The sequence below is a fragment of the Oryx dammah genome, unplaced genomic scaffold (genome assembly GCF_014754425.2).
Source record: "Oryx dammah isolate SB20612 unplaced genomic scaffold, SCBI_Odam_1.1 HiC_scaffold_12, whole genome shotgun sequence".
Lineage (NCBI taxonomy): Eukaryota > Metazoa > Chordata > Mammalia > Artiodactyla > Bovidae > Oryx > Oryx dammah.
This window is the reverse complement of record NW_024070196.1, coordinates 6,229,424-6,245,393: the sequence shown is the minus strand read 5'-3', so window position 1 is coordinate 6,245,393 and position 15,970 is coordinate 6,229,424. Positions and strand designations below refer to the sequence as shown.

Genomic DNA, 15,970 nt, shown 5'->3' with positions numbered 1-15,970 from the left:
TTGACCTGTGGTGTTGGAGAAGACTCTTGAGAGTCCCTTGGACTGCAAGGAGATCCAACCAGTCCATTCTGAAGGAGATAAGCCCTGGGATTTCTTTGGAAGGAAATGACGCTAAAGCTGAAACTCCAGTCCTTTGGCCACCTCATGCGAAGAGTTGACTCATTGGAAAAGACTTTGGTGCTGGGAGGGATTGGGGGCAGGAGGAGAAGGGGACAACAGAGGATGAGATGGCTGGATGGCATCACTGACTCGATGGACATGAGTCTGAGTGAACTCCGGGAGTTGGTGATGGACAGGGAGGCCTGGCATGCTGCGATTCATGGGGTCACAAAGAGTCGGACACGACTGAGCAACTGAACTGAACTGAACTGATGATTATCTTACAGTAGTATCGTCTTACTATAGGTTAGAAGTCCAACAGGTCTTACTGGGCTAAACTTAGGATGTTGACAGGGCTTGCTCCTTTTTGGAGACTCTCACGGTGAGTCCTTTTCCTCCCTTCTCCAGCTTCCAGAGGCCACCCACACCCCTCACCCCATGGCTCGCTCTTCCCTCTCCACAGCCGACAGTATTACATCTCTCTCACCGTCCTTTTGGAGTCATGGCTCCCTCTGACTCTGCTCCTCTGCCTCCCTCTTCCACTTCCACAAGAACCCTTGTAATTATGTTATGTTTACCTGGATCATCCAGAATTTAAAGATTTTTAAGATCATCCCTGCTTAAAGATTAGCTAGTTAGCACCCCTAATTCCATCTGCATCCTTAATTTTCCTTTGCCATGGAACCTAATTTGTTCATGGATTCCGGAATTAGGGTGTAGACAGCTTTGTGGGGGTTAGTCTGCTTCCCACAATTACCATATTCGTTCAGTTTGGAGAGATCTTGGAGAAGTTTGATGAAGAACGCAGCATAAATAATCAGGACTCTTGTAGTTTAATCTGACCATGTAAGTTTGGGAGTTGTTGAGGAAGCAGGGGCACACATTAGGGTCTAGAAACAAGAGTGATAGGAATGAGAATAGAGAGAGGCGCTGGACCTGAGCAGGGATGTGAAGGCAGAGGCTCCCTAAACGATGGATTTTTTCACAAGGGGGCTGTGCAGAGGTTTGGGGTTTGGCTCACTTGAATTGTTTTGGGTAGTTCTGCTGTCCAAGGAGGAGTGCAGGTATTGAAACAAATCACAGTATTTGGGCAGTTCACTCGGTCAGTATCTAAAGGGCAATTTCAAAAAGTACTCTTTTCAAAAGCATCACAATTCTAAAGTATCTTGAAGAAATCTAACAAATATGTAAAATGTACCCTTTTATAAGGAAAATTAAGGAACTTTATTGAAGGGCATAAAATAGAAATAGATGGAAAGCCCTGCAGTTTGTAGATATTGTGTAGATAATGGTTTTCTGCAAATCAGTCTGTGAAGTTAACACAATTTGTTTTACAACTTTTTATTGTGGACAAAAGCAAAATACAGAAATGGAACAAATATAGAGATTTGAAAGCATACTAAAAGGAACACCATATATATATTGCTTAAATTCAAAGTTGTTAATATGTGTCATACTTTGGTATACTTTATTTGTATATGAAATATATTTGTATATTTGTTTTTGCTGTTCCATTTGAAATTAAATTATAGATATCAATTATTTTAATATGTACCTCCTACAAATAAGGACATGCTCCTACGCAATCACAATACTGTTATTATACCTAAGAAAATTGTACAGTAGTTCTATAATGTGATCTAATAACCAGTTTCCCAGTTATGCTGCAAATTACTTTTATAGATTTCCGCCCCCCCACCCCACCCCAAACCAGAGTCCAGTACAAGTTGCATTTCTGACTGTTGTGTATCTCTAGTCTCTGTTAATTCTCAACAGGTTGCTGCTTTTATCCTCGTGGTGGTGACTTTGTACGAGCTCAGCCATTATCTTTAGAACACCCCACGTTCCAGGTTTGTCTCTTTGTGTAGTTTGACTGGTCCCTATCACTGGTATTTCCTGAAAATCGGGAGTTGGGTCTAAAGGCCTGGTTAAATTCAGGTTAAGTACATTTTGTAAGAATACTTCACAGGTGATGCCGTACACGACAAGAAGCACATGTTAGATTGCACCACTGTTCGTGAGACCAGAGGTGATCACTCGGTTGTTTAAGGCGGTGATCCTTCGATCCCTGTGTTGTAAAGATAAAACTTCCCCTTTGTAAATTGTAAGGTATACTTGGTGAGATGTTAACATGACTTAAAATCCCAGGAGAGTTTTCAAAGGAACATGGCAAATTGATGCTAAATATCATATGCACACATGCGAAGTTGCTTCAGTCATGACCCAGTGGATAGTAGCCCACCAGGCTCCTCTGACCCTGGTTTTCTCCAGGCAAGAATAGTGGAGTGGGTGTCCATTCCCTCCTCCAGGGGGTCTTCCTGACCCAGGGATTGAACCCAAGTCTCTTATGTCTCCTGCACTGGCAGGCGGGTTCTTTACCACTTGTGCTACGTGGGAATAGCTGAAATAATTATACGAATAATGATAACAGTAATATATTTGTTGAGAGCTAACTATATGCCAGCCACTATTCTTAGTGCTTTATATGTGTTAATTGATTGAATTCTCACAACTATTGGAACTAGTGTTATTCTCCTTTTATAGATGAAGAAATCCAGGTACAGTGACCTGATGTAAATTCATACAAGGCCACGTGGCTAGTAAGAGAGCCGGTTAGGATTTGAACTGGCACAGTCTGACTCAGTGATCCATATGCTTAACCCCTATCTTGTACCTAAATGATAAAATAGTAAGACTTTCTATAAAGCAGTAATCATAAAGAAAAGATTGAGAACAAAAACAACACCCAAAGATCAAACCTGCATCTCTTGCGTCTCCTGCATTGGCAGGTGGGTCCTTTCCCACTGGTGCCACCTGGGAAGCCCACTTGTTACACACGTATTTACAAGTGGTAGGTACCCAAAATATATAAAAATATTTGTAACACTACACATTAGTAAGAAAGCAATGAAACATGTGTGAAGGATATGAACCAACAATTCCCAGAAGACCCCCAACCTGATACGTATGAAAATATGCTCATCTTCCTTAGCATCAAGTAAATACAAATGAACTTACAGTGAGACAGTAGGAAACGGCATCAGAGTGGCTAACCGCTAGACATCCAGTAACACCACGTTGGTACAGTAACTCAAGAAAGCAGTATGGCAGTGTTGCTCTGAGAGCTCAGCTGGTAAAGAGTCTGCCTTCAATGCAGGAGACCTGGGTTCGATTCCTGGGTTGGGAAGATCCTCTGGAGAAGGGAAAGGCTACCCACTCCAGTATTCTGGCCTAGAGAATTCCATGGACTGTATAGTCCGTGGGGTCACAAAGAATCAGACATGACTGAGTGACTTTCACTTTCAATGAAATTGAGTGTTTGCGTGCCATGTAGCCCTGCACCGTCACTTCTAGATATCTCCCCTAGGGAAGCCTGGCATATGTTTACAAGGGTACATGCACAGAGGTATTCTGTGGAATATGATTTGGAGAAGAGAGAAAGAGAAATAAGAAAAAGATAAATAAAATGGTACATACGATGTCGATGGAATACTCCTCAGCATTCAGAATGAATGAATCACTGAGCATTATTCCGCTGCATCTGTATCTATCTATCTACCACATCTTTTTTACCTGTTCAGCTCTTGAAGGACACTTAGGCTGCTTCCGTAGCTTTGCTATTATAAATAATGCTGCAGTGAACACTGGGTGTATGTATCTTTTTGAATTAGTGTTTTATTTTCCTTGTATAAAAAAGAAGTGAAATTTTGCCATTTGAAATAGCACGGAGGGACCTGGGTGGTATTAGGGTTAGGAAATAAATAAGAGACAGACACCTACTGTATGTAGTCGTCACTTGTGTGTGGAACCTAAATATGACGAACGAGAAACAGACTCACAGATGTAGAGAACAAGCTAGTGTTCATCAGAGGGGAGAGGGGCTAGGACCAGGGCAAAGCAGGGCGAAAGGTGCAGACTACTCGGTGTAAAATAAGTCACACGGGTGTTATGCACAGCATAGGAAATATAGTCAGTATTTTATAACAGTTTTGAATGGAGTCTAATGTATAAAAATATCAAGTTACTATGTTGAGTTATGTTGAAACTAATAATAAGTCAACTGTGCATGTGTGCCAAGTCACTTCAGTTGTGTCCGACTCTTTGCAACCCTGTGGACTGTAGCCTGCCAGGCTCCTCTGTCCTTGGAATTCTCCAGGCAGGAATACTGGAGTGAGTTGCCATGCCCTCCTCGAGGGCATCTTCCCGACCAGAGATTGTGCCTGCGTCTCCCGTGGCTCCTGGATTGCAGGCAGATTCTTTTACCGCTGAGCCCCTGCAGAAGGCAAGTCAACTGTATTTCAATAAAAAAAAATGAATTACACTTCACATTTATTAGCATGTAGCTGCACCTACATGTGTGAGCACCAATGAACCTAAAGACAAAAAGCATAAAATCTAAAAACATAAAAAAGTAAGTAGCAAAAAGTTCCATATAGTATGTTAACATTTACATACAATTTATGTAAACTTTTAAGACAGCATCTTAGTGTGTACTCTTTTTTTGATACATGTGAATACAGTAGAAGTACAGAAACACAGAAATAATATACATTAAGCTCAGGACTGTGGTTACTTTTGGGTGCAAAGGAAAGAGGAGAGATGATAATGAGATTGGAATAGGGTTTAGCTCTACTTGTAATGTTTTGTTTTTTGAAAAATAAAGAGCACTCTGAAGAAATCATGGCAAAACAAAATCTGTTAAATCTTGGGGATGATTTTCTGTTTTGTTTTATGTGTTTGTAATATGTAATATTTAAAAAATTTAAGCATGTTAGGACTAGAATGGAGCATATTTTTAGTGTGTAAATTTCCACTTACTAAGTTATAGGTAGATTTCACTGAGTAGTTGTTGCTTTTATAAAAACATGTTTTAAAACACTGTATACAGTTCATTAAAATTGGAGGAAAAGCATCTCCAGCTGACCTTATTTGCTAGAATGGAACACAGAGCTTTGTTGTGTTAAGTTGCCTCTTAGGATAGATCCCATAATCTCATTTGTTCCCAGTTTTCTATAATTACATCTGACAACATAATTAAAAAAAAAAAAGACCTCTTTATGTTGAAGATAAAAGCATACTCTATTAACCATCTGGCTAAGGACCACAATTGACAAAAAGCTTTTTCTAATTAGTATGATTGTCAAAGTGTGTTAGCATCAGGCTTTGGGAAGAGTAATGGCTCTTTAAGGAAACTGGACCACTTTTGGAAACTTTTGTTCTGTGGTTTATAGGAAGAGCTTGCTGGTTCTGCCTTTTGTCTTAGGATGCGTTTTCCCAAGAAAAGAAAGATAATAAGGATACTCTAGGGAAGAATTTAGTGCCCACGAATGGTTGGGGACCCTATGACCCTTGCCTCTTGTGATTTTTAAAAACCAAGTATTGATGATGAAGCCCTTGGCACTTGTCATGTGTTGGCAGAAACAGGAAACAGCCTATACATAAATTCAGAAATGCACATTGAAGTAAGCAACCTTTAGGTACACAGCCGCAGGTAGGAAGTTATTTGTCCCATATCTAAAATTTATGAGGCTTTTTATTTTGGCATGTTGTCGCAAATGGTCCCCACCAGGCATCTTGCTGCTAGCTTCAGACTAAAGCCATCTGCCGACAGTCTTCTCTGCTTTTGCTGAAATTAGCTGGGTACTATTAGATGTTTAAAGTTAAAGGGGAACCTTTCCTGATGGCTCACTGCTCTGTGCTCGTCTTTTTTTCCCCTCCATTGGAAACATTGCTGTGTATAAACCATGATGTCCACTTCTTTACATGCATGATTTAATTGTTGCAACAACTCAGTGGAGAGACTGAACTTTGGAGGGCTTTGATAACTGCCTGTAAGTGGCAAGGTCAGAGCCACAGTAGTCTGATACCGAAACCCGGGGTCTCAGCAGTTACCATGCAACACTGTACTGCTGTCAGGGAGGTAGTTTGCTTTTCTAATTGTTGGTCATCTTTATGGTTTTATGTGGTCGTTCGTTTTTTTTAAGACTTGAGAAAAGATAAATTAAAACTATTGGGTTATAGGACTTCCCTGGTGATCCAGTGCAGGGGATTGGGTTTGATCCCTGGTCAGGGAGCTAAGACCGTGCATACCACACGGCATAGCCAAAAAAAAACGGGGGGCGGGGAGGGGTGGTGGTGTTCATATGTTGGGGATAAGTATAATGTTTGACAGTTACTTTTTGGTGGTCAGGATTAATAAAAGGCTGAAAGAATGGATGAGCGTTTAAAAATATTAACTGTTGAATGTCAATATATATTTTGAATTTTGAAGTTAAAATTGTCTTAGATTGTACCATCAAACTCTTGGAAAAATTATCTGCAAACCTGTTGTTGCCTCTCCTTTCTCTTCTTCCTGTTGCCATAATATTCCCTGCATTGTTTTTTGAATGAGGGAGTGAATAAAGGTCAGCAGGAAGTAGTCACCAGTGGTAACAGTCTTTCTTGCATTTATGGTTGATCAGCTGTCTCCTCCATCGCACCTGGTCAGACTTGTTCAGTGCTTGTTCCCCAGTCCTGACACGGTGCCTGCCCTGTTGTTGGTGTTCTAGAAATGCATGTGGGCTGGATGAAGGAATCTAAAATCTGAGCAAAGTCTTGGAGAGGATAAGTGTTTAGCAGAAAGGATTTGCAGTCTTGCTCTTAAGGCCGTAGTCCTCTTCATCCTGCACACTCTTCCTCCTGTTTCTTTGCCGTGCTGGAGACAGTTGCAGGTCGGTTCACCGCAGGTGTCCGTGTCCAGGGGACACACCACACTGTCCTCCTGGGCAGGCGGGCTGAGTTCCTGTCTCAGCCATGCCCTTTGCAGGACAGTCTTTAAAAAAAGTGAACATTAGGTATGTGTTAGTTTTAATTACTGTCACTGATGTATGTAATTTGAAAATTAATGTTGCTCTAATTATATTGATATACTGAATAGTTATTCCCAGCTTCTTAGTCAGACAAATTAAGCCTGTCTTTATGAATTCATCTTCAAAGGCTCAAAGTGGTTAAGGAATCGGGAATATGCAGAATTAAAGCCTTTGTTCTGCGGTTAATTTAGCATGAGTTAGCAAATGTAATTGATTTTAAAAATGTGGCATCAAGATTAGATTTCCCTTCAAGGAGAATTTTTGGTCTCTGTTCTCTGTTTCCAGGGGTTTCTGATTTATAACAAGGAGCTCACTGGGGTCACATTCAAAAGAGGAATTAAAGTGATTTGTTTGGGTTTGCTGACAAGGAGTTAAATGCTTTAAATAGGGGACATTCTTTCTTGGGACTGCAGATGCCCTGATTTTGAAAAAGAGATAACACTCTGTCTTGTTGACTGCTATATATCCTGTACTTAACATCGTGCCTGTCCTGAGGGTGCTCAGCGACTTTTTTTTTTTTAAATAAGAGACTCAATGAATGAGTGAATAAAGGTCACTAGGAAACAGCAGAGAAATGTATATGATCTTTTGATTTTTCCAGTGTTAAAACGGTTCATCTCTTTCCCTTGCTGCCCTCACACACGCAGCCGTGGCTACTATTCCCCGCCCCGCCCCCTCCCAGCCCTGCACCCACTCCCTCCCGTAGCGTCAGTCATCCGGTTTCTCTGCACCACGACCTCCAGGTGCCCTTATTGACGGATGTATTACTCAGGGAAAGTACTGCTAGGGTCTGACCAGACAGATCACCTCAGTCTGCAGTGTGGACGGGAGTGAACTGGTCAGGCGGGGTGAGATGGAGAAGACAGACCTTAAACTAACAAATGCAAGGAAGGCAGTTGCTGTACAGAGGGCTGCAGGGGGCGCTGTGGGAGCAAGCCAGGGGAAAGGGAGAGACGACGGTAGATACTTCTTCAAAGTACGGCATACCTGGAGCCGCACCTCCTGGCTTTCCATGGCTGATGGCAGGCACTATGGATTGTCCTAGCTCATCATCTGAACCTCCCTTCCCTTCTCTCTCTGGTCTGTATAAAGCCTGAGGTCTCATCTTTTTGTCTTTTCATACCGTTCATGGGCTTCTCAAGGCAAGAAAACTGAAGTGGTTTGCCATTCCCTTCTCCAGAGGATCACGTTTTGTCAGAATTCTCCACCGTGCCCTACATGCATGGCTCATAATTTCACTGAGTTAGACAACGCTGTGGTCCATGTGATCAGTTTGATTAGTTTTCTGTGGTTGTGTTTTTCATTCTGTCTACTCTCTTATGATTATACAGTGGAAGTGACAAATAGATTCAAGGGATTAGATCTGATAGAGTGCCTGAAGAACTATGGACAAGGGTTTGTGACATTGTACACGAAGCAGTGATCAAGACCATCCCCTAGAAAAAGAAATGCAAAAAGGCGAAATGGTTATCTGATGAGGCCTTACAAATGGCTGAGAATAGAAGAGAAGCAAAAGGCAAAGGACAAAAGGAAAGATATACCCATTTGAATGCAGAGTTCCAAAGAACAGCAAGGAGAGATAAGAAAGCCTTCCTTAGTAATCAGTGCAAAGAAATAGAGGAAAACAATAGAATGGGAAAGACTAGAGATCTCTTCAAGAAAATTAGAGATACCAAGGGAACATTTCATGCAAAGATGGGCTCAATAAAGGACAGAAATGGTATGGACCTAACAGAAGCAGAAGATATTAAGAAGAGGTGGCAAGAATACGCGGAAAAACTATACAAAAAAGATCTTCACAACCCAGATAATCATGATGGTGTGATCACTCACCTAGAGCCAGACATCCTGGAATGTGAAGTCAAGTGGGCCTTGGGAAGCATTGCTACGAACAAAGCTAGTGGAGATGATGGAATTCCAGTTGAGCTATTTCAAATCCTGAAAGATGATGTTGTGAAAGTGCTGCCCTCAATATGCCAGCAAATTTGGAAAACTCAGCAGTGGCCACAGGACTGGAAAAGGTCAGTTTTCATTCCAATCCCAAAGAAAGGCAATGCCAAAGAATGCTCAAGCTACCGGACAGTTGCACTCATCTCACATGCTAGCAGAGTAATATTCAAAATTCTCCAAGCCAGGCTTCAACAGTACGTGAACCAAGAACTTCCAGGTATTCAAACTGGATTTAGAAAAGGCAGAGGAACCAGAGATCACATTGCCAACATCCGTTGGATCATCAAAAAAGCAAGAGAGTTCCAGAAAAACATCTGCTTTATTGACTATGCCAAAGCCTTTGACTGTGTGGATCACAACAAACTGGAAAATTCTTTAAGAGATGGGAATACCAGACCACCTTACCTGCCTCCTGAGAAATCTGTATGCAGGTCAGAACCAGACATGAAACAACAGACTAGTTCCAAATAGGGCAAGGAGTATGTCAAGGCTGTGTGTATTGTGTAAGCTAAATAAGTATTGCTTATTTAACTTATATGCAGAGTTGATCATGCGAAATGCCATACTGGATGAAGTACAAGCTGGAATCAAGATTGCCAGGAGAAATATTAATAACCTCATATATGCAGATGACACCACCCCAGCCTTATGGCAGAAAGTGAAGAAGAACTAAAGAGCCTCTTGATGAGGGTGAAAGAGGAGAGTGAAAAAGTTGGCTTAGAATTCAACATTCAAAAAACTAAGATCATGGCATCAGGTCCCATCACTTCATGGCAAATAGATGAGGAAAAAGTGGAATCATTGAAAGGTTTTCTTTTCTTGGGCTCCAAAATCACTGCAGATGGTGACTGCAGCCATGAAAGTAAAAGACGCTTGCTCCTTGGAAGAAAAGCTATGACTAACCTAGACAGCATATTAAAAAGCAGAGACAGTACTTTTCTGACAAAGGTCCGTCTAGTCAAGGCTATGGTTTTTCCAGTGGTCATGTATGGATGTGAGAGTTGGACCATAAAGTTAAGTTCTGAAGAATTGATGCTTTTGAACTGTGGTGTTGGAGAAGACTCTCAAGAGTCACTTGGACTGCAAGGAGATCCACCAGTCCCTCCTAAAGGAGATCAGTCCTGGTGTTCATTGGAAGGTCTGATGTTGAAGCTGAAACTCCAATACCTGATGTGAAGAACTGACTAATTGGAAAAGACCCTGATGCTGGGAAAGATTGAAGGCAGGAGGAGAAGGGGATGACAGAGGAAGAGATGGTTGGATGACATCATCACTTCAATAGACATGAATTTGAGCAAGCTCTGGGAGTTGGTGATGGACAGGGAGGCCTGGTGTGCTGCAGTCCAAGGGATTGCAAAGAGTCCGACACGACTGAGTGACTGAACTGTACTGAACTGAACTGAGGTCGCATCTCCATGTGATGGCTCCAGAGGTCTGTCTTCTGGACTCTCCACTGGTTTGTCCTTTCAGTTCTGCAGTCTGTCCTGCAGAACACTGCAGGGTCTGATTCAGGCATGCCTTGCCAGGTTCCTTCCACTTCTAAGTCTACACTCCAGTAATATTGCACTTCTCTTTATTCCTGGAAGGTACTGTCTTTTTTTGCTCCTTTATGCCTTTTACATCCTCTGCTTGAAATATTCTTGCTTCCAACAATATAAGAGCTTTTTTTTAAATAATGAAGCTCAATAAGAACTTCTTCTGGCTCTTACTCATTCTTCAGCAGCTCTTGGATATCACTTCTTCTGAGAACATTTCATGCTCCTAACACTCCAAGTCTGCGTTTATCCATGGTGACATATTTTCTATGATGCACTCTGAGCATTTATGTACACTCCTATAATTGCCTGTTCATCTCTTATTAGTCTGTGGGATTGGTGAATACTTTGCTATTTCTTCTCTGGGCCTAACTCAGAAGGGGCTGTTTTCTTCACTGCTTCTATCCCGTTTGAGCTCCTTGTAACCTTAGGTTTACCTAGAGCAGCACCTTTCACAGGTCACGCCCTTGTTTCTGTTCTGGGCACTTCCTGTCCATCTTTTCCACATCTTCCGGGTCAGCATCCCTAAGGTGCTGGCTCGCATCACTTCCCTGTACCGTGAAATCCATTGTTTCCCTCGGTTCTGTTTTCCACAGGGTAAAACTAGCAGGCACTCAGCATAAATTTTTACATTTCTGTCTTGGTTTAAGGCATCAGCATTTTCTTAACGACCAAGCTGGAAAACGCGACAGTGTGGAATTCTCCCTGATCCTCAGGGACTGAACCCGAGCGCAGTCAGTGTCACCCAGGGACAGAGCAGGGGGAGGAGGCGAACCTCGTGACTTTGGGTTAAGAGTGGGCTGGGGGGTACTTCAGGCAGAGCACCCTCCCCTCCACCCGGCCTGTGAGCCTGCTCTTCCTTCACCCTTTCTCCCTGCTGCCGATGCTTCCGTTTAGACCTCTTTAGCTCAGTTTGAAATGTCCTCATCTCATCTAGCTGACCCAGGACCCCCCCACTGGTTTCTCCTAGACTTTGTGGAGGTGAGATGAAAGTGCCTTCTTAAAGGGTCCCCGTGCGCATGTCAGCCATGACCTTGAACACGGCTGCCGGGATCTTTCTCATCCAGCTGCTCGCGGTTCTCCTGTGACGTCTTCGGTCCCGGCCGCCTCAGTCCCAGGCGCTCCCGGTGGACAGGGGTGTGGGCTGTGTTGGGTGTGCGCTCAGCGCTGTGTGATAGAACACGTTGTTGCTGAGGTCGCTCCTCTCCTGCACACACGTGGGGGCCGTAACCGCGTTTCCTTCATCTGGCGTCTGTCTCCCTCCCTCCCCCCACCCCAGCCCAGCTTCGGCCCGACGCGGAAGAGGTCAGCAACCCGTAGTATCCGTGGACCCGGTGCTTCTGTTCCTCCTCCCGCCTCCTTCCAGGAACCTTCCGGGTTCCCTCCAGGCCGACAGCCTCTAATGCGGGAATCCCGCGCTACCTAAAGTGCAGTCTGGGCTAGCGGTCGAGGCGTCGAGTGGGAGCCACGGCTGCAGGTGAAGAGCTCAGGGAGAGTACTGATTGCACTTTTGTTTCTGAACCCAGGTGCTTGCGACGGGGCTCAGTGGCCTGTACTCCTCCCTGCCTACCAAGCTGGAGGAGAAAGGCGAGGGGTGGCACTGCCTGCTGAGGGACGACTGGCTCCTTCTCCCGCCGCTCGTCCAGTTCATGAACTCGCTGGAGTTCTGCAACGCCGTCATTCAGGTGAGAGCGGCCCATTCAGGATACAGGCGATAGGCTGAGTCAGCTGATCACATCAGCAGTTCCTTCTCTTATTGCAGTCAATGTTTCTGGAACACTAATGCTTTACTTTAAGCCTATTGAATGTCCTGGAAGAGTAAAAATGTTGGTTTATAGGTTTGGGGGAGTAGATTTTATCTTCCTTATAAAAAGTGTTAATTCTGTTTTGATTATCCATTTAACCATCAAAAATAAGTTCAATGCCGGACTCATTAAATAGATATTTTTAGGCTTCTAAGTACTCCAAATTATACCATTTTTACTTCAAGGTCTTATTGGGAGTCTACAAAGCAAAACACTTTATTTTGCTTAATTGTGCATAGTACATAAAGGACATTGTTATCTCAATTGAATTTAGAAGACGTTAAGCATCTTCTTAGCAACACAAATTAAATTTGCTTTGAAATTGGCCTGCTTCGGGGGAAAAACAGCCACTGAACTCAAGTATATTTGGCTTTTTGATTAGATTTTTACCTTCAAATTTCTTGTTACTGTTTTCAATAAAAAATCAGATCATATATATACTTAAGGGTGTAGTAGGTTTTCATTGAAAAATGTTTTATTTCTGTATAGGACAAATATTGCCTTAATACTAGATTTATTAAGAAATAAAATTTCTTTATGATGATTGTAAGGGGAAAAATGTTAGTTATAATTTGTTTATCTACCAAATGAAAAAATAGCTTCTGGAAGAAAATGCAAGTAAATTACTTCAGTTCCTGTCTCATTTTTATTGCTAAGTCAAAGGAGAGTTTATTTATGTATAAGATAAATGGATTACATCTTAAGTTATTTTTTTCCTTTAATATTACAGTCTATCAACATTTTCTTGCAGAAGTTTGTGAAAATAAAAAAGATGGAACTATTAGTTTCTCCCCAAATGTACACAGAGAGTGAGATTATCAGTAATTTAAAGATCCAGCCGCACTTCCCTAGAAATTGCTTTTTACTTTATTGTTTGACTCTTTTTATTTTTTTAAAGAAAGAGAAAGCTAACAGGCATGGTTGAGAACAGAGATATAGTTTATATCTTATTCTGAGACTGAAGCCATGTACTTTTAAGATTTTTTGTTTGGAGGTACTACTGAATAGATTACAGTTGACCTTTGCACCTGCAGGTTTCACAGCTGTGGATTCCACCAACAGCAGATCTGAAAGTATTTCCAGAAGAATCCAGAAAGTTCCAAAGGGCAAAACTTGAATTTACTGAATGCCAGCAACTGTTTACATAGCATTTATATTGTAGTTACTATTTGTATTATATTAGGCCTTATAAAGTAATTTAGAGATGATTTATAGTATATGGGAAGACGTATGTAGATTATATGAAAACACTATGCCATTTTTATTTATAAGAGACTTAAGCATCCACAGATTTTGGTTTTGTGGCAGTAGGGGCTGGTCATGCCAGAACCAATTCCCCACAGATACTGGGGATGATTGTATTTATATAAGACGTCAGTAAGGCTTATCCATACTAAATATATTTTGAAAGTTAAATATAGGAAATGTTGTACCTCTGATAATGTTTTCTGCTTTTTAGCATTATCTTTTTTTATGAAAAGATTTTCTAAATGCCTTCCTCCCCAATATAAATGATTTTATCGGAGAATGCATTTCAAAATGAGAATTTTTTTCTGCTGACCAAATGAATGGTTTTAACTGTCCATTTTGACAGTTATTTTTAAAAAATTAGTCGCAAGTTGAGATAGGACATAGATGAAGTTATGGAGCAAAAATTATCCATTCCAGTTTGTTGATTTTAATATATGAGCCCATGTACATATTCAGTCTATTTATTATATGTTTTTTATTTTTTTTCCAAATAGAAATTTAAAATTACTGGTTTTAAAATTTGGAAGTCCAGGCTATTTATTTATACTGGGATAAACCATCTGGAAAAATTACATGGTGGTTTGAAGTATCAATATTCTTTAGCCATGAAATAAATGGCGAACATTTGGATTTCCTTTTTGAATTCAGGTTTGGTTTTAAGAAGATCTAAAGATTGTCTTTTTCATGACTGTTTGTTTCTCTCTTAGGTGGCTCACCCTTTGATTCGTAATCAGCTTGTTAATTATATTTACAACGGATTCTTGGTACCGGTCTTGGCTCCAGCTCTCCATAAGGTCAGTGATTGGCTGATGTCATCTCTTGTCTGTTTCTTGTACAACAGATAGAAGCCGAGGAAGGAAGACACAGTATCATTGACTTGGTGGTGACTTAGCTTTATTTTCTTCTCATTTCATCCATGTTCCTTATCAGTGTCAATTACAGATCTTAATGATGGTGACAGCTTAAGTCTGACAGGATCCATTTGATGTGTCGAGTAGAGCCCTGTGAATATCAAGTAAGCTGGTGTAAATGAACATTGGCACCTGGACTGACTCTTGTGTCTACTTGATTTCATAGGTAGCGGCGCTAAGAGTCAGACACGACTGAGTGACTTCACTTTCACTTTTCACTTTCATGCACTGGAGAAGGAAATGGCACCCCACTCCAGTGTTCTTGCCTGCAGAATCCCAGGGACGGGGGAGCCTGGTGGGCTGCCGTCTATGGGGTCCCACAGAGTTGGACACGACTGAAGCGACTCAGCAGCAGCAGCAGCCATGGCTCATAGTTTCATTGAGTTAGACAAGGCTGTGGTCCATATGGTCAGTTTGGTTAATTTTCTGTGATTGCGGTTTTCATTCTGTCTGCCCTCTGATGGATAAGGATAAGAGGCTTATGGAAGCTTCCTGATGGGACAGACTGACAGAGGGGGAAACTGGGTCTTGTTCTGATGGGCGGGGCTATGTTCAGTTTGGTTCAGTTGCTCAGTTCTGTCTGACTCTTTGCAACCCCATGGACTGCAGCATGCCAGGCCTCCCTGTCCATCACCAACTCCCGGAGTCCACCCAAACTCACGTCCATTGAGTCGGTGATGCCATCCAACCATCTCATCCTCTGTCATCCCCTTCTCCTCCTGCTTTCAATCTTTCCCAGCATCAGGGTCTTTTCCAATTAGTTGGTTCTTCACATCAGGTGGCCAAAGTATTGGAGTCTCAGCTTTAACATCTGTCCTTCCCATGAATATTCAGGGTTGATTTCCTTTAGGATAGACTGGTTGGATCTCCTTGCAGTCCAGGTGACTCTTAAGAGTCTTCTCCAACACCACAGTTCAAAAGCATCAATTCTTCAGCACTTGACTTTCTTTATGGTCCAACTCTCACATCCATACATGACCACTGGAAAAAACATAGCTTTGACTAGACGGACCTTTGTTGGCAAAGTAATGTCTCTGCTTTTTAATATGCTGTCTAGGTTGGTCATAGCTTTTCTTGCAAGGAGCAAGTGTCTTTTAATTTCATGGCTGCAGTCACCATCTGCAGTGATTTTGGAGCCCAAGAAAAGAAAAGTCTCTCACTGTTTCCACTGTTTCTCCATCTATTTGCCATGAAGTGATGGGACCGGATGCCATGATCTTTGTTTCCTGAATGTTGAGCTTTAAGCCAACTTTTTCACTCTCCTCTTTCACCCTCATCAAGAGGCTCTTTAGTTCTTCTTCACTTTCTGCCATAAGGGTGGTGTCTGCATATCTGAGGTTATTGATATTTTTCTCGGCAATCTTGATTCCAGCTTGTGCTTCCTCCAGCCCAGCATTTCTCATGACATACTCTTCATAGAAGTTAAATAAGCAGGGTGACAATATACAGCCTTGATGTACTCCTTTTCCTATTTGGAACCAGTCTGCTGTTCCATGTCCAGTTCTAGTTGCTTCCTGACCTGCATACAGGTTTTTCAAGAGGCAGGTCAGGTGGGCTGGTATTCCCATCTC

The 15,970-nt window shown here is 42.0% G+C and overlaps 1 protein-coding gene across 2 annotated transcripts in view; it reads left to right on the top strand.

Annotated features, from left to right (window-relative positions):
• FHIP1A (FHF complex subunit HOOK interacting protein 1A) overlaps window positions 1-15,970 on the top strand; it is a 297,133-nt gene that overhangs the window by 208,747 nt on the left and 72,416 nt on the right. For both annotated transcript variants that reach the window (XM_040251457.1, XM_040251458.1), the window contains 2 exons: window positions 11,959-12,117; window positions 14,196-14,282. In XM_040251457.1, the coding sequence (XP_040107391.1) occupies window positions 11,959-12,117; window positions 14,196-14,282 (246 nt within the window). The remainder of the gene's footprint in view (window positions 1-11,958; window positions 12,118-14,195; window positions 14,283-15,970) is intronic.